Below are 18460 nucleotides of genomic sequence, written 5' to 3' on the forward strand. Positions count from 1 at the left end.
AATATCCTCAACCCATGCTTGATATATTTAGACACCTAATTGGAGGAATGACTTTATGATTAATGCTTAATATTAGCAAGTGATGGCAGTGTTTTTGAGTATTTTAGTCTCATCACCCTTCAGGACACATTATAGTTACATTTTTGTGTATTGAGTGTAACTGCATGGGTGAAGGGCAAGTGAAGATTGTAACTCAGCAGCATGCTTCTCATAATCTCAAGCTTTTTTGTATTTATAACATTCAATATTCCATGTATTCCTTATACTTTTTGCCAGCCTACGAATATGCTGCACAAGCTCTTGAATTGAATAAGAATAGTGCTGAGACTCATAAGTGGTATGCCATCCTTGCTGGTGAACGTGGGGGATTTTTAGGTATGAAAGAACGTGTCAAAAGTGGGAATATCTTCAAGGAACATATTGATCGTGCTCTAGACCTTAAACCTCAGGATGCAACACTTCATCATCTTCTAGGTCGTTTTTGTTTTGAGGTAAGTGTTCAGTATCTTAGTTACAATAAGATATGGTGAAGGAGTGTTGAGATCACAAAATAATATGAAATCAATACCCCTACTTGATACAAAAGAATTTTTGGTTTCCAATGGCATCAGTGCATGGCAGATACAGAGTATCAGGTTTTGCAGTATTGTATGAATATCTAATTTCCATCTGACTGCCATGATCCAGTCATTGTGCTGTGAAAGGTAAATATTAGAATAAACTGCATTGAGCTGTGTCAGTGTGTTTTTCCTATAACTGAAACGCCAAATTTTTGTGCTTTAAACTATTTATTATATGCCTGTTTTATTGAAAAAAAATTGAATTATAGAGGATTTCACGGTTGACCATGCATCTTCTGACATTTAGTGTCCCAGGCTTTGACTCTTTCCAATGTATATTTCAAATTCTTTATAAAACGAGGATTAATGTCTTGACTTGCACTCACAGAATTACTTCAGTTTATATGGTTTGAAACAAACTTTGTGTGCGCACATAATTTTATATTAGAAATTTCATTTTTCTGTAATTGGGGTGGGACCTAATAAAGACACCCCAGACTGCTTTTGAGGAGGATGAGCACTCCTTGCCTGGCTCCTTTTTGTTCCATCTGTAGGTAATTGAAATTCAAGAAAAGGTGTTGTACTCCCTTGCTACCATCCCTTTTAGTTGCCTTCAGTGACACTTAGGGAATATGGAGACAGAATTCTTTCTCTTCTACCTCAGGGATATATTTGTATATATTCTTTTTTTTAGGTTATTAGGTTCAATAGGGTTGAGGGACAAGTTAATTGGGAAGTATGTTTGAATGGAGAAAAACTGGAGGAAGTGAAATGTTTTAGATATCTGGGAGTGGATTTAGCAGTGGATGGAACCATGTAAGCGGAAGTGAGTCACAAGGTGGGGAGGAGGCGAAAGTCCTGGGAGTGTGAAAAATATGTGGGGGGCGAGAATGTTATCTCGGAGAGCAAAAATGGGTAAGTTTAAAGGAATATTGGTTCAAACAGTGTTATATGGTTGCAAGGCATGGGCTATAGATAAGGTTTTGCGGAGGAGGGTGGATGTGTTGGAAATAAAATGTCTGAGGACAGTATATGGTGTGAGGTGGTTTGATCAAGTAAGTAATGAAAGGGCAAGAGAGATGTGTGATAATAAAAAGAGTGTGGTTGAGAGAGCAGAAGAGGGTGTATTGAAATGGTCACATGGAGAGAATGAGTGAGGAAAGATTGACAAAGAGGACATATGTGTCAGAGGTGAAGGGAACGAGCAGAAGTGGGAGACCAAATTGGAGGTGGAAGGATGGAGGGAAAAAGATTTTGGGCGATCGGGGCTTGAACATACAGGAGGGTGAAAAGGCGTGCAAGGAATAGAGTGAATTGGAACGATGTGGTATACCGGGGTCAACATGCTGTCAGTGGATTGAACCAGGGCATGTGAAGTGTCTGGGGTAAACCATGGAAAGTTTTGTGGGGCCTGGATGTGGAAAGGGAGCTGTGGTTTCAGTGCATTACACATGACAGCTAGAGACTTGAGTGTGAAAGAATGTGGACTTTGTTGTCGTTTCCTGGCGCTACCTCACACACACGGGGGGGGGGGGGTCATTTCATGTGTAGCGGGGTGGCAGCAGGAATGGATGAAGGCAGCATGTATGAATATGTATATGTGTATATATGTATATGCATATGTATGCATACATTGAAATGTATAGGTATGTATATGTGTATGTGTGGGCGTTTATGTACATACATGTATATGTGGGTGGGTTGGGCCATTCTTTCGTCTGTTTCCTTGCGCCACCTTGCTAACGTGGGAGACAGCGTCAAAGTATACTAAATGAATATGATATATATATATATCATATATACTTGTTTAAAATATATCATATATACTTGTGTATAGTTCGAGTTTTTAAGACCAAATTTTTAGTAAAAAAATTAGGTGGTAGACCTATACATGGGTAATAGTTTCATTAGGTTGAAACCCGGGCATAATGGGAAGGGCTAGGAGCAAGTTTTAGCATCAGACATGACAAATATATACTAGTTACTGCTCATAAACAGTAGAAATGTAAAGTATGTACCAATTAGTAATTAAAAATACCATAACATTGTATTATATACAGACTTGTCATATTTCTGGAAAATTAGAAGCAGGACAATAAGAGTATAATTACAGTTTCAATGTATGGTAATATTAAATGTTGCTTAGGAAGGGCCAATGCAAAGGCAAAGCCTCCGCGACCAGGGCTCTACTGTGTCAGCTTGACGGTACATGTTTTATGAATCGTTTTCAGTTAAAAAACTGTTACATCACAAGTATATTTTACCTAACTGTGCCTGAAAGACTATATTCTCAGAAATAGATAGTAGTTTTGCTGAAAAATGATGTATTTCAGCGTGAAATAGGATAAATACACTAAATCCCATTTGGTGATCCAGTTTCTTAATCATCAGTACAGTGTCAAAAGTTTTTTAGCAGTCCACATACAATAATGAGGTCAGTCTCTTGTAGAAATCTAAGAGGTCTTTTTCTCATTTTGAAAGTTTTTCTTAGAAGAAAGTTATTCATTTGATTTTTGATTATCTTTCCTTGTACCTTGCAAATGATGCTCATTAGGGAGGATGTTTGTTGTATTGTCTCTTCCTGATCTTTCTTATAGATAGGTATGGAGTTTGTCCTTTTCCACTGTCTTGGTACTTTGCCTTTTGCCATTTGCCAGTATCATATTAAACAATATTTCAAGTGGTTTATTAAGTGTATCTATACACATCTTCAGCACATGCATTGAAATTTCATAAGGACCATGAGCCTTTTATGGATCAAGATCCTTTAGTATTGTGTTAATGTCTTTCTTGATATCTCACCACTCTATGAGACCTTCTTTCTGTTCCGTCTCATTGGTATTGGAGTTATATTGTCTTCCATTATAAAAACACTTTTGAACTTTCATTCGTTTCCTCACATATCCATACATTAGCTTCTCCAAGTCTTCTTTCAGTCCCTTAGCATGATTAGCTGTTTTTAACTGACAAAATTTATGGAAGAATTTTGGATGTTCTGCTTTGTCCACAGTATTCTTTTCAGAGTTTTTTCGCCATTCATATCCTACTATACTTGTTCCTCACTCCCCTATACCTTGCAGATGTTGGCTGGCTGGAGTATTGCTTGTATCTTTGTCACAGTACATTTCAAAGATCCTTTGGTTTTTGACGTCATTTATTGAACAATGTCTCTGTCTTTCTTAACCTTTCCTCATTGTAAAATTTCCAGAACCTTTCACCACAGAACCATGGTTCCTGGCCATTGAATTCCATCTCCCGGTTTGTGTTACCATAGAAATTGTTAAGTTCTGTAATTTTCCACAAATGTATCTCTTATTTAAATCACATGTCATCTTTGCTCTTTTTTCTTCCTAATTTACTGCATAATCACACTTAACAATTGCATGAAAATGTTTTGCAAATGATGTATAATATAAGAATGGAGAGAATGAGTGAGGAAAGATTGACCAAGAGGATATATGTGTCGGAGGTGGAGGGAACGAGGAAAGATGGAGTGAAAAAGATTTTGAGTGATCGGGGCCTGAACATGCAGGAGGGTGAAAGGCATGCAAGGAATAGAGTGAATTGGAACGATGTGGTATACCGGGGTCGACGTGCTGTCAATGGATTGAACCAGGGCATGTGAAGCGTCTGGGGTAAACCATGGAAAGTTGTATGGGGCCTGGATGTGGAAAGGGAGCTGTGGTTTCGGTGCATTATTACATGACAGCTAGAGACTGAGTGTGAACGAATGGGGCCTTTGGTGTCTTTTCCTAGCACTACCTCGCACACATGAGGGGGGAGGGGGTTGTTATTCCATGTGTGGCGAGGTGGCGATGGGAACAAATAAAGGCAGACTATGAGTTATGTACATGTGTATTTATGTATATGTCTGTGTGTGTATATATATGTGTACATTGAGACGTATAGGTATGTATATGTGGGTGTGTGGACGTGTATATATATACATGTGTATGTGGGCGGGTGGGGTCATTCTTTCGTCTGTTTCCTTGCGCTACCTCGCTAACGCGGGAGACAGCGACAAAGCAAAATTAATAAATAAAATAAATACTTCATATCCATGCTGCTGTTTGTGAAGATTAGGTATAAGAATGATGGTTTATCCGTCCCTCTCATCCTGGTGCATTCATTGACATTCTAGAATAAATTTTCCTGTATACACTGTTAAGAACTTGAGTTTCCATAACCATAATCATTAAAATCCAAATTTTTCTAATTTATCTATATGTAGTTGACATCCTCTGTTGTTAGTAATTTACCATCCCTAAAAAGTGCATGTTTTGCTGCTTCATGCACTGTCATGGTTGTTCCTTCACTATTATCATTATGGTGTGGATCATTAAGGTTCCGTGGAGAATTATATTACATCAAAATGTCCATGCTTTTCTTCCCTACAGTTACTCTTCCCATTATGTAATGTTTGAGTGGGTCATCTTCCACTAATTCCTGAAACTCAAAGCCATTTATTATTAGGAAGGCCAATCCTCCTCCACCTTTATTATGTTTTCTCTACTTGATTTTATGTGCCCCTCAGAACAGAGCAGATAAGATTTTATCTCTTTAGTCGCTTTTTTCCACAAGTCTAACACTACTTAATCATTTTCTTTAAATTTTAAATTTTTTCTGTTTGATATTAATGTATCTACCTTTACGTACATTACTTTCAGTTTGACATTACCATCAGCTAACATTCTTTACATTTCTCTGGTGCTGGTAGGTTTGCTCCATTCTCTTGCCTTTTTTGGTGTCTCCCATTTTTCACTTTCTGATTGAGTTCTTTGCTTTACTCCTCTCCCCTCAGTCTGTCATGTTTGATAAATACACCTCTGACTTCCACCTTGTCTTTCAATTTTTTAGCCTTCTAGTACCTTCAGACTTGATGATTCAAATGAAATGTAAGTGTAACTGGTTATCCTTTTGCATGTTGATTGTAAGTATTGATTCTTGTATTCATCATAGTAATTGCGTATGGGAATTCTTTTATCTACAGCAATCCTTTAATAAGCATTCTTTCTCTCATTCTCCTTTCTTCTTTATCTGGTGAATGGTCTTTTTCCAAGCCAAAACTGATAAGTAGTATACATCTTTTACCTTCTTGCTTTACAAATCTTGCTAATTTTAGTGTGTACCACTTTTAAGCTAGTTCCTTCAGCGTTGAATTGCTAACCTCTATGTTTCTGAGTTTCTCTAGAATATTCCTGTGTGTAAAAAAGCTTTGGTCCCATATACTCTGCACTTTTCTAAGCCTTTCACCAGTGAGGCCTCAAACTGATTACATTGCTCCATTTCTAACACTGCTAATTATTCCTCCTGGAGCTTGCCTCGATTTATTGTGTACCTATGTTTGTATGTTCCAAGGCCTCTTTTCCATTACATCAACTTTCATGCTCTGCATCAATTGATCATCCTGAAAAATTACTTCTCCACTCATTAGTTTCAATAGTTTCTGTATAAGTTATGTTCATTCCCCCTAGTTGAACATAACTTCTGAATCCTGTCAATTAATTTGAATTTGTCTTCATACCTATTTACCTTATTTCTGACATTGCTAAGGTCTTGTCCAACCTCATGACACCTTTCATAATCATGTCTGTGATTTCTCAATTTTTTACATCTAATTATGTTAACTTTTGATCATGTTTTTCAATTATTTCAAATAAAATTTGCATACATTTGTTCTCTGGTGACTCATCCATTGTTTCTTTTTGTTTTATCATTTTCTCCTTAACGACTTCAGTAGTTTATTTTTTGCTAAATCAACCGCTTCTTTGATAATGCTGTATCTGCCCTCATACATTACTCCTTTTTTTTTTTTTCCACTTTTCCAGCTTTTCAGCTTCTTAGAAGTTTATTTATGATGTCTGCTGTATTTACCATTCTGCTCTTGTAGATGCATGCTTCATAAGCATACATTAGAGTTGATGCATTGTACACTCCTGTGATCATTTGCTTTTGTTGAGCCTTATTGTTTAGTAGGTCTCACAATAAAAATTTTAGCTGTATCTTTCAAAATTTATTTTAATTTGTAGGTGGCACAACTATCATGGCTTGAAAGAAGAGCAGCAGCTGCATTATTTGGTGAAGTACCATCCTCCACATATGAGGAAGCCCTCCATCACTTTTTAGCAGCTGAGGAATTAGGACCTTGTGGTTGGAAAGAGAACCGCCTTTTTGTTGCCAAGTGCCAAATTCAAATGAACAGTATCATGGATGCTGCCATTTGGCTGGAACAAGCAGCGAAAGCATCTGTTAGATCACCTAACGTAAGATTTTTCAAATATTTTCTTCGATTTTTCATATCAGTTCATTTATGATAGTTATGGTATTCATTCTCTTGTGAAAAAAGATATGTTTTTTATGACTGTTTGACATATCTTGTGTTATTGAGGTAGCACCAGGAACAGACTGTGAAAGAGTGTAGGGAAATGAGCTTCAAACTGTTGTGGTTAAAAATGAAAGTGGATTGTGACCGATGGGTGATTATTAGTACTTGTGCACCTGACCATGAGAAGAAATATTGAGAGACACACATGTTTGGGAGCAGCTGAGTGAGTGTGTCTGCAATTTTGATGCAAGAGACTGGGTAACAGAGATTGGTGATTTAAATGCAAAACTAAGTCATGTGGCAGTTTAGGGTGCAATTGGGTAGCATGGGATATTCAGTAATGTGAATGGAAATGGTAAAGTTGTGGAGTTGTGTGCTGAAAAAGGACTGTGATTGGGAATGCCTGCTTTGAAAAGAGGGACGTACGCAAGTATACTTACCTGAACAGGAAATATGGTCATTGGGCATTATTGGATTACATACTAAGTGATAGGTGTGCAAAAGAGAGACTTTGTGCTGAAAGATTAAGTGTTGAATTGCATAAGGTTAGAGTAAACAACGATAGGGGAGTGGGTGAGGAATGGGAGGTGTTTAGGGAAGCATTGTTGGCATATGTGAGAGATATGTGAGGCATGAGTAAGTGGGAGATGGGCAGGTTAGAAAGGATAGTGAGTGGTAGAAATAAGTAAAGTTGCCAGTGAAAAAGAAAAGAGAGGCATATGTGCATTTTGTACAGGGAATGAGTGCAAATGATTGGGTGAAGTGTAAAAGAAAGCAGGATGTCAAGAGGAAGTTGCAGGGATTGAAAAAGAGGACAAATGAGAATGGGATGAGTAGGTATCAGAAAAGTTCAGGGAGGATAAGAAGATCTTTTGCAAAGAGGTCAAAAGTTTGCAAAAAACAAGAGAACGAATGGGAATTCAGTGAAGAGGGCAAATGGAGAAGCCACAACAGGTGGTGATGAAGTGAAGAGGAGATGGAGTATTTTGAAGAATGTTAAATGGGTTTGATAATAGGGTGGCAGATGTAGGGTGTTTAGGTTGGAATAGTATGCGAAGTAAGAGCGTCATGGAGAGTGGTTTGGTGAAAAGAGAGGAGGTGGTGAAAGCCTTCAGTAAGATGAAATGTGGCAAGGGGGCAGAAGTGGATAGTATTGCTGTTGAATTTTTAGGAAAGAAGTGTCTATTGTGGATTGGTTAGTTTGAATTGTGAGTCAGACTGAGGAATGTGTGGAAAGAGAGGTTGTTATCTTGGAGGGCAAAAAAAGATATATTTTAAGTTATAGTAATCCTAACAGGGTTATATGGATGCGAGGCATGGGCTTTAGATGAGGATGTGTAGAGGAGGGTGATTTGTTAGATATGAAATGCTTGAGAACAATATGTGGTGTGAGATGGTTTGATCGAGTAAGTAATAAAAGGGTAAGAGAGAGCTTGAGAGAGTAGAAGAGGATGTGCTTAAATAGTTTGGACATATGGAGAGAATGAGCGGGGAGAGGTTGACAAAAAGGATGTATGTGTCAGAGGTGGAAGGAACAAGGAAAAGGAGGAGACAATATTGGAGATGGAAGGATGAAGTGAAATAGTTTTTCAGTGATCAGGACCTTAACATACGAGACGGTGAAAGGCATGCCTGAGATAGAGTGAATTGGATCGATGTAGTATACAGGGGTCGATGTGCTGTCAGTAGACTGAATTAGGGCATATGAAGTGGCCAAGGGAAACCATGGAATGGTCTGTGGGGCCTGGTTGTGGATAGTTGGCTGTGGTTTCAGTAAATTACACATGATAGCTAGAAAATGGATGAGGACAAATGCAGCCTTTCTTTATCTGTTCCTGGCGCTACCTTGCTAATCCAGGAAACAGCAATCAAGTATGAAAAAAATATATTTATATATTTATATGAGGTGTGATCAGAAATTTCAAATATTTGTGTTATTTGAAAGAATAATGTATTCACAACATTTTATCAGTAATCCCCTTCTCTAATGATACACAAGTGTCCCTATGTTTCTGCTGATTGAGTAAAGTTTTTACTTATTTTTGATGTTTGGAATCTTATCAGCTTCATTTTGAATTTTGAGAGCAGAAATGAAATCACTTTGAGTGAGGTCAGGTGAATATGGGGGGTTGTAGTTCAACAGGAATGATTTTTAGCCAGAAATTCTTGAATGTAGACAGCAGTGTGTGTGGGAGCATTGTTATGATGCAGAAACCATTGACCATTTTCAAACAGCTGGTGGCAGTTATTCCTAACTATCCCCGCAATTGAATTAGAACCTTTTTATAAATGGCATGATTTACTGTCTGATCATTCTGTACAAAATCATTCACTACCTTCACAATGCCTTTTTTCATAGGCAATACTTCCCACGTATTCCCTGCGTGTCATAGAACGCCACTTAAAGAGAAGGGAGCGGGGGGCTGGAAATCCTCCCCTCTCGTCTTTTTTTTTATTTTCCAAAAGAAGGAACAGAGAAGGGGGCCAGGTGAGGATATTCCCTCAAAGGCCCAGTCCTCTGTTCTTTACCTCGCTAATGCGGGAAATGGCGAATAGTATGAAAGAAATGGGAACACCAGTAAAGGGGGCTAATGGGGAGGTGATAACAAGTAGTGGTGGTGTGAGGAGATGGAGTGAGTATTTTGAAGGTTTGTTGAATGTGTTTGATGATAGAGTGGCAGATATAGGTCGTTTGGGTCGAGGTGGTGTGCAAAGTGAGAGAGTTAGGGAAAATGATTTGGTAAACAGAGGAGAGGTAGTAAAAGCTTTGCAGAAGATGAAAGCCGGCAAGGCAGCGGGTTTGGATGGTATTGCAGTGGAATTTATTAAAAAAGGGGGTGACTGTATTGTTGACTGGTTGGTAAGGTTATTTAATGTATGTATGACTCATAGTGTGGTGCCTGAGGATTGGCGATATGCTTACATAGTGCCATTGTACAAAGGCAAAGGGGATAAAGGTGTGTGCTTAAATTACAGAGGTATAAGTTTGTTGAGTATTCCTGGGAAATTATGTGGGAGGATATTGATTGAGAGGGTGAAGGCATGTACAGAGCATCAGATTGGGGAAGAGCAGTGTGGTTTCAGAAGTGGTAGAGGATGTGGATCAAGTGTTTGCTTTGAAGAATGTATGTGAGAAATACTTAGAAAAGCAAATAGATTTGTATATAGCATTTATGGATCTGGAGAAGGCATATGATAGAGTTGATAGAGATGCTCTGTGGAAGGTATTAAGAATATATGGTCTGCGAGGCAAGTTGTTAGAAGCAGTGAAAAGTTTTTATTGAGGATGTAAGACATGTGTACGTGTAGGAAGAGAGGAAAGTGATTGGTTCTCAGTGAATGTAGGTTTGCGGCGGGGTTGTGTGATGTCTCCATGATTGTTTAGTTTGTTTAATTTGTTTAATGCAAGGGTTTTGGAAAGAGGGGCAAGTATGCAGTCTGTTGTAGATGAGAGAGCTTGGGAAGTGAGTAAGTTGTTGTTTGCTGATGATACAGTGCTAGTGGCTGATTCATGTGAGAAACTGCAGAAGCTGGTGACTGAGTTTGGTAAAGTGTGTGAAAGAAGAAAGCTGAGAGTAAATGTGAATAAGAGCAAGGTTATTAGGTACAGTAGGGTTGAGGGACAAAGTTAATTGGGAGGTGAGTTTGAATGGAGAAAAACTGGAGAAGTTAAGTGTTTTAGATATCTGGGAGTGGATTTGGCAGCGTATGGAATCATGGAAGCGGAAGTGAATCATAGGGTGGGGGAGGGGGCGAAAGTTCTGGGAGCGTTGAAAAATGTGTGGAAGTTGAGAACGTTATCTTGGAAAGCAAAAATGGGTTTGTTTGAAGGAATAGTAGTTCCAACAATGTTGTATGGTTGTGAGGCATGGGCTATAGATAGAGTTGTGCAGAGGAGGATGGATGTGCTGGAAATGAGATGTTTGAGGACAGTATGTTGTGTGAGGTGGTCTGATCGAGTAAGTAATGAAAGGGTAAGAGAGATGTGTGGTAATAAGAAGAGTGTGGTTGAGAGAGCAGAAGAGGGTGTTTTGAAATGGTTTAGTCACATGGAGAGAATGAGTGAGGAAAGATTGACCAGCAGGATATATGTGTCATAGGTGGAGGGAATGAGGAGAAGTGGGAGACCAAATTGGAGGTGGAAAGATGGAGTGAAAAAGAGTTTGAGTGATTGGGGCCTGAACATGCAGGAGGGTGAAAGGTGTGCAAGGAATAGAGTGAATTGGAACGGTGTGGTATACTGGGGTCGACGTGCTGTCAATGGATTGAACCAGGGCATGTGAAGCATCTGGGTAAACCATGAAAAGTTCTGTGGGGCCTGGATGTGGAAAGGGAGCTGTGGTTTTGGTGCATTATACATGACAGCTAGAGACTGAGTGTGAGCGAATGTGGCCTTTATTGTCTTTTCTTAGCGCTACCTCGCACACATGTGGGGGAGGGGGCTGTCATTTCATGTGTGGTGGGGTGGCAATGGGAATGAATAAGGGCAGACAGTATGAATTATGTTCATGCGTATCTATGTATATGTCTGAGTGTATATATATATATATATATATATATATATATATATATATATATATATATATTTTTTTTTTTTTTTTTTTTTTTATACTTTGTCGCTGTCTCCCGCGTTTGCGAGGTAGCGCAAGGAAACAGACGAAAGAAATGGCCCAACCCCCCCCCCCATACACATGTATGTACATACGTCCACACACGCAAATATACATACCTACACAGCTTTCCATGGTTTACCCCAGACGCTTCACATGCCCTGATTCAATCCACTGACAGCACGTCAACCCCGGTGGACCACATCGATCCAATTCACTCTATTCCTTGACCTCCTTTCACCCTCCTGCATGTTCAGGCCCTGATCACACAAAATCTTTTTCACTCCATCTTTCTACCTCCAATTTGGTCTCCCACTTCTCCTAGTTCCCTCCACCTCCGACACATATATCCTCTTGGTCAATCTTTCCTCACTCATTCTCTCCATGTGCCCAAACCATTTCAAAACACCCTCTTCTGCTCTCTCAACCACGCTCTTTTTATTTCCACACATCTCTCTTACCCTTACGTTACTTACTCGATCAAACCACCTCACACCACACATTGTCCTCAAACATCTCATTTCCAGCACATCCATCCTCCTGCGCACAACTCTATCCATTGCCCACGCCTCGCAACCCTACAACATTGTTGGAACCACTATTCCTTCAAACATACCCATTTTTGCTTTCTGAGATAATGTTCTCGACTTCCACACATTCTTCAAGGCTCCCAGGATTTTCGCCCCCTCCCCCACTCTATGATCCACTTCCGCTTCCATGGTTCCATCCGCTGCCAGATCCACTCCCAGATATCTAAAACACTTTACTTCCTCCAGTTTTTCTCCATTCAAACTTACCTCCCATTTGACTTGACCCTCAACCCTACTGTACCTAATTACCTTGCTCTTATTCACATTTACTCTTAACTTTCTTCTTTCACACACTTTACCAAACTCAGTCACCAGCTTCTGCAGTTTCTCACATGAATCAGCCACCAGCGCTGTATCATCAGCGAACAACAACTTACTCACTTCCCAAGCTCTCTTATCCCCAACAGACTGCATACTTGCCCCTCTTTCCAAAACCCTTGCATTAAACAAATTAAACAAACTCTTGCATTCACCTCCCTAACAACCCCATCCATAAACAAATTAAACAACCATGGTGACATCACACACCCCCGCCGCAAACCTACATTCACTGAGAACCAATCACTTTCCTCTCTTCCTAGACGTACACATGCCTTACATCCTCGATAAAAACTTTTCACTGCTTCTAACAACTTGCCTCCCACACCATATATTCTTAATACCTTCCACAGAGCATCTCTATCAACTCTATCATATGCCTTCTCTAGATCCATAAATGCTACATACAAATCCATTTGCTTTTCTAAGTATTTCTCACATACATTCTTCAAAGCAAACACCTGATCCACACATCCTCTACCACTTCAGAAACCACACTGCTCTTCCCGAATCTGATGCTCTGTACATGCCTTCACCCTCTCAATCAATACCCTCCCATATAATTTACCAGGAATACTCAACAAACTTATACCTCTGTAATTTGAGCACTCACTCTTATCCCCTTTGCCTTTGTACAAAGGCATTATGCACGCATTCCGCCAATCTTCAGGCACTTCACCATGAGTCATACATACATTAAATAACCTTACCAACCAGTCAATAATACAGTCACCCCCTTTTTTAATAAATTCCACTGCAATACCATCCAAACCTGCTGCCTTGCCGGCTTTCATCTTCCGCAAAGCTTTTACTACCTCTTCTCTGTTTACCAAATCATTTTCCCTAACCCTCTCACTTTGCACACCACCTCGACCAATACACCCTATATCTGCCACTCTATCATCAAACACATTCAACAAACCTTCAAAATACTCACTCCATCTCCTTCTCACATCACCACTACTTGTTACCACCTCCCCATTTGCGCCCTTCACTGAAGTTCCCATTTGCTCCCTTGTCTTACGCACTTTATTTACCTCCTTCCAGAATATCTTTTTATTCTCCCTAAAATTTAATGATACTCTCTCACCCCAACTCTCATTTGCCCTCTTTTTCACCTCTTGCACCTTTCTCTTGACCTCCTGTCTCTTTCTTTTATACATCTCCCACTCAATTGCATTTTTTCCCTGCAAAAATCGTCCAAATGCCTCTCTCTTCTCTTTCACTAATAATCTTACTTCTTCATCCCACCACTCACTACCCTTTCTAATCAACCCACCTCCCACTCTTCTCATGCCACAAGCATCTTTTGTGCAATCCATCACTGATTCCCTAAATACATCCCATTCCTCCCCCACTCCCCTTACTTCCATTGTTCTCACCTTTTTCCATTCTGTACTCAGTCTCTCCTGGTACTTCCTCACACAAGTCTCCTTCCCAAGCTCACTTACTCTCACCACCCTCTTCACCCCAACATTCACTCTTCTTTTCTGAAAACCCCTACAAATCTTCACCTTAGCCTCCACAAGATAATGATCAGACATCCCTCTAGTTGCACCTCTCAGCACATTAACATCCAAAAGTCTCTCTTTCGCGCGCCTGTCAATTAACACGTAATCCAATAATGCTCTCTGGCCATCTCTCCTACTTACATACGTATACTTATGTATATCTCGCTTTTTAAACCAGGTATTCCCAATCACCAGTCCTTTTTCAGCACATAAATCTACAAGCTCTTCACCATTTCCATTTACAACACTGAACACCCCATGTATACCAATTATTCCCTCAACTGCCTCATTACTCACCTTTGCATTCAAATCACCCATCACTATAACCCGGTCTCGTGCATCAAAACCACTAACACACTCATTCAGCTGCTCCCAAAACACTTGCCTCTCATGATCTTTCTTCTCATGCCCAGGTGCATATGCACCAATAATCACCCATCTCTCACCATCAACTTTCAGATTTACCCATATTAATCGAGAATTTATTTTCTTACATTCTATCACATACTCCCACAACTCCTGTTTCAGGAGTACTGCTACTCCTTCCCTTATATATATATATATATATATATGTATATATATATATATTTTTTTTTCATACGATTCGACATTTCCCGCATTTGCGAGGTAGCGTTAAGAACAGAGGACTGGGCCTTAGAGGGAAAATCCTCACCTGGCCCCCTTCTCTGTTCCTTCTTTTGGAAAATTAAAAGAAAAAAAAAAAAAAAAAAAAAAAACGAGAGGGGAGGATTTCCAGCCACCCGCTCCCTCCCCTTTTAGTCGCCTTCTATGACACGCAGGGAATACGTGGGAAGTATTCTTTCTCCCCTATCCCCAGGGATAATATATATATATATATATATATATATATATATATATATATATATATATATATATATATATACATATATATATATATATATATATATATATATATATATATATATATATATATATATATATATATATATCTTTTTCTTTTTCTTTCAAACTATTCGCCATTTCCCGCGTTAGCGAGGTAGCGTTAAGAACAGAGGACTGGGCCTTTGAGGGAATATCCTCACCTGGCCCCGTTCTCTGTTCCTTCTTTTGGAAAAAAAATGAGAGGGGAGGATTTCCAGTCCCCTGCTCCCTTCCCTTTTAGTCGCCTAAAAGGATTACGAGTTAATTGATAGGCGCGCAAGAGACTTTTGGATGTTAATGTGCTGAGAGGGGCAACTGGGGGATGTGTGACCATTATCTTGTGGAGGCAAAGGTGAAGTTATGTAGAGGTTTTCAGAAAAGAAGAGAGAATGTTGGGGTAAGAGAGTGGTGAGAGTAAGTGAGCTTGGAAAGGAGACTTGTGTGAGGAAGTACCAGGAGAGATTGAGTGCAGAATGGAAAAAGGTGAGAGCGAATGATGTAAGGGGAGTGGGGGAGGAATGGGATGTATTTAGGGAAGCAGTGATGGTTAGCACGAAAGATGCCTGTGGCATGAGAAAGGTGGGAGGTGGGCAGCTTAGAAAGGGTAGTGAGTGGTGGGATGAAGAAGTAAGATTATTAGTGAGAGAGAAGAGAGCGGCATTTGGACAATTTTTGCTGGGAAATAGTGCAAATGACTGGGAGATGTATAAAAGAAAGAGGCAAGAGGTCAAGAGAAAGGTGCAAGAGGTGAAAAAGAGGGCAAATGAGAGTTGGAGTGAGAGAATATCATTAGATTTTAGGGAGAATAAAAAGATGTTCTGGAAGGAGGTAAATAAAGTGTGTAAGACAAGACAACAAATGGGAACATCGGTGAAGGGGGCAAATGGAGAGGTAATAACAAGTAGTAGTGAAGTGAGTGAGAGAAGTGAGTATTTTGAAGGTTTGTTGAATGTGTTAGATGATAGAGTGGCAGATATAGGGTGCTTTGGTTGAGATGGTGTGCGAAGTGAGAGGGTCAGGGAGAATGATTTGGTAAACAGAGAAGAGGTAGTGAAAGCTTTACAGAAGATGAAAGCCGGCAAGGCGGCGGGTTTGGATGGTATTGCAGTGGAATTCATTAAAAAAGGGGGTGACTGTGTTGTTGACTGGTTGGTGAGGATATTCAAAGTATGTATGGTTCATGGTGAAGTGCCTGAGGATTGGCGGAATGAATGTATAGTGCCATTGTACAAAGGCAAAGGGGATAAAGGTGAGTGTTCAAATTACAGAGTTTGTTGAGTATTCCTAGGAAATTTTATGGGAGGGTATTGATCGAGAGGGTCAAGACATATACAGAGCACTAGACTGGGGAGGAGCAGTGTGGTTTCAGAATTGGTAGAGGATGTGTGGATCAGGTGTTTGCTTTGAAGAGTGTTATGTGAGAAATACTTAGAAAAGCAAATGGATTTGTATGTAGCATTTATGGATCTGGAGAAGGCATATGATAGAGTTGATAGAGATGCTCTGTGGAAGGTATTAAGAGTATATGGTGTGGGAGGTAAGTTGCTAGAAGCAGTGAAAAGTTTTTATCGAGGATGTAAGGCATGTGTACGAGTAGGAAGAGAGGAAAGTGATTGGTTCTCAGTGAATGTCGATTTGTGGCAGGGGTGTGTGATGTCTCCATAGTTGTTTAATTTGTTTATGGATGGGGTTGTTAGGGAGGTGAATGCAAGAGTTTTGGAGAGAGGGGCAAGTATGTAGTCTGTTGTGGATGAGAGGGTTTGGGAAGTGAGTCAGTTGTTGTTCGTTGATTATACAGCGCTGGTGGCTGATTCAGGTGAGAGACTGCAGAGTTGGTGACTTAGTTTGATAAAGTGTGTGAAAGAAGGAAGTGAGAGTAAATGTGAATGAGAGTAAGGTTATTAGGTTCAGTAGGGTTGAGGGACAAGTTAATTGGGAGGTAAGATTGAATGGAGAAAAACTGGAGGAAGTGAAGTGTTTTAGATATCTAGGAGTGGATTTGGCAGCGGATGGAACCATGGAAGAGGAAGTGAGTCACAGGGTGGGGGAAGGAGGAAAGGTTCTGGGAGCACTGAAGAATGTGTGGAAGGTGAGAACGTTATCTCGGAGAGCAAAAATGGGTATGTTTGAAGGAATAGTGGTTCCAACAGTTTTATATGGTTGTGAGGCATGGGTGATAGATAGGGCTGTGCGGAGGAGGGTGAATGTGTTGGAAGTGAGATGTTTGAGGACAGTAAGTGGTGTGAGGTGGTTTGATCAAGTAAGTAATGAAAGGGTAAGAAAGATGTGTGGTAATAAAGAGTGTGGTTGAGAGAGCATAAGAGGGTGTATTGAAATGGTTTGGTCACATGAAGAGAATGAATGAGGAAAGATTGACCAAGAGGATATACGTGTCAGAGGTGGAGGGGACGAGGAGAAGTGGGAGACCAAATTGGATGTGGAAAGATGGAGTGAAAAAGATTTTGAGCGATGGGGGCCTGAACATGCAGGAGGGTGAAAGGCGTGGAAGAAATAGTGAATTGGAGCGATGTGGTATACCGGGGTTGACGTGGTGTCAATGGATTGAACCAGAGCATGTGAAGTGTCTGGGGTAAACCACAGAAAGTTTTGTGGGGCTTGGATGAGGAAAGGGAGCTGTGGTTTCGGTGCGTTATACATGACAGCCATGGACTGAGTGTGAACGAATGTGGCCTTTGTTGTCTTTTCCTAGTGCTACCTCGCATGCATGTGGGGGGAGGGGGGTGTCATTTTATGTGTGGCGGGGTGGCGATGGGAATGAATAAAGGCAGACAGTATGAATTATATACATGTGTATATATGTATATGTCTGTGTATGTATATATATGTATAAATTGAAATGTATAGGTATGTATATGTGCATATGTGGACATGTGTGTATATACATGTGTCTGTGGATGGGTTGGGCCATTCTTTCGTCTGTTTCCTTGCGCCACCTTGCTAACGCGGGAGACAGCGACAAAGTATAATAATAAAAAAAAATTATACATATAGTTCCATTAGCTGCCAAGTCCACTCCTAGATATCTAAAACATTTGACTTCTTCCACTTTTCTCCATTCAAACTTACATCCCAATTTACTTGTCCCTCACTCCTACTGAACCTAATAACCTTGATCTTATTCACATTTACTCTCAACTTTCTCCTTTCACACACTTTCCAAACATATCATACTTGATCGCCGTTTCCCACATTAGCAAGGTAGCACCATGAAACAAAGAAAGGCACATCCACTCATATACACATTTATACACATATGCATGCACACATACATATATCCATATATATATATACACACATGTATACATTTATGTACACATACACATCCATATGAATACACATACAGTACACATGCACACATACTTGTTTGCCATCATCTATTCCTGATGCCACCTTGCCCCACAGGAAATAGCATAATTGCATAAAAGAAATGAAAAATTATAACATATACATTCTCTTCTTCCCCCCACACCTGATCATCTGCTCCCTGCATCAGCGAGGTAGAGCCAGGAAACAAAAGAAAGGACACATCCACTCACATTCTGAGAGGTGCCATATGTAATGCACAGAAACCACAGCTCCCTATCCATATCCAGGCCACACAGACCTTTCCATGGTTTACCCT

The 18460-nt window shown here is 40.0% G+C and overlaps 1 protein-coding gene across 7 annotated transcripts in view; it reads left to right on the forward strand.

Annotated features, from left to right (window-relative positions):
- Positions 1–18460, forward strand: part of LOC139754118 (regulator of microtubule dynamics protein 1-like) — a 50574-nt gene that overhangs the window by 13471 nt on the left and 18643 nt on the right. For all 7 annotated transcript variants that reach the window (XR_011713840.1, XR_011713839.1, XR_011713836.1 and 4 more), the window contains 2 exons: positions 277–491; positions 6590–6823. Coding sequence is in view for 2 of the 7 variants with exons in the window: in XM_071671245.1 (XP_071527346.1) it covers positions 277–491; positions 6590–6823 (449 nt within the window). In the remaining 5 variants the exon portion in view is untranslated. The remainder of the gene's footprint in view (positions 1–276; positions 492–6589; positions 6824–18460) is intronic.

Source organism: Panulirus ornatus, chromosome 2 (genome assembly GCF_036320965.1).
Source record: "Panulirus ornatus isolate Po-2019 chromosome 2, ASM3632096v1, whole genome shotgun sequence".
In the NCBI taxonomy this organism is placed as follows: Eukaryota; Metazoa; Arthropoda; class Malacostraca; order Decapoda; family Palinuridae; genus Panulirus; species Panulirus ornatus.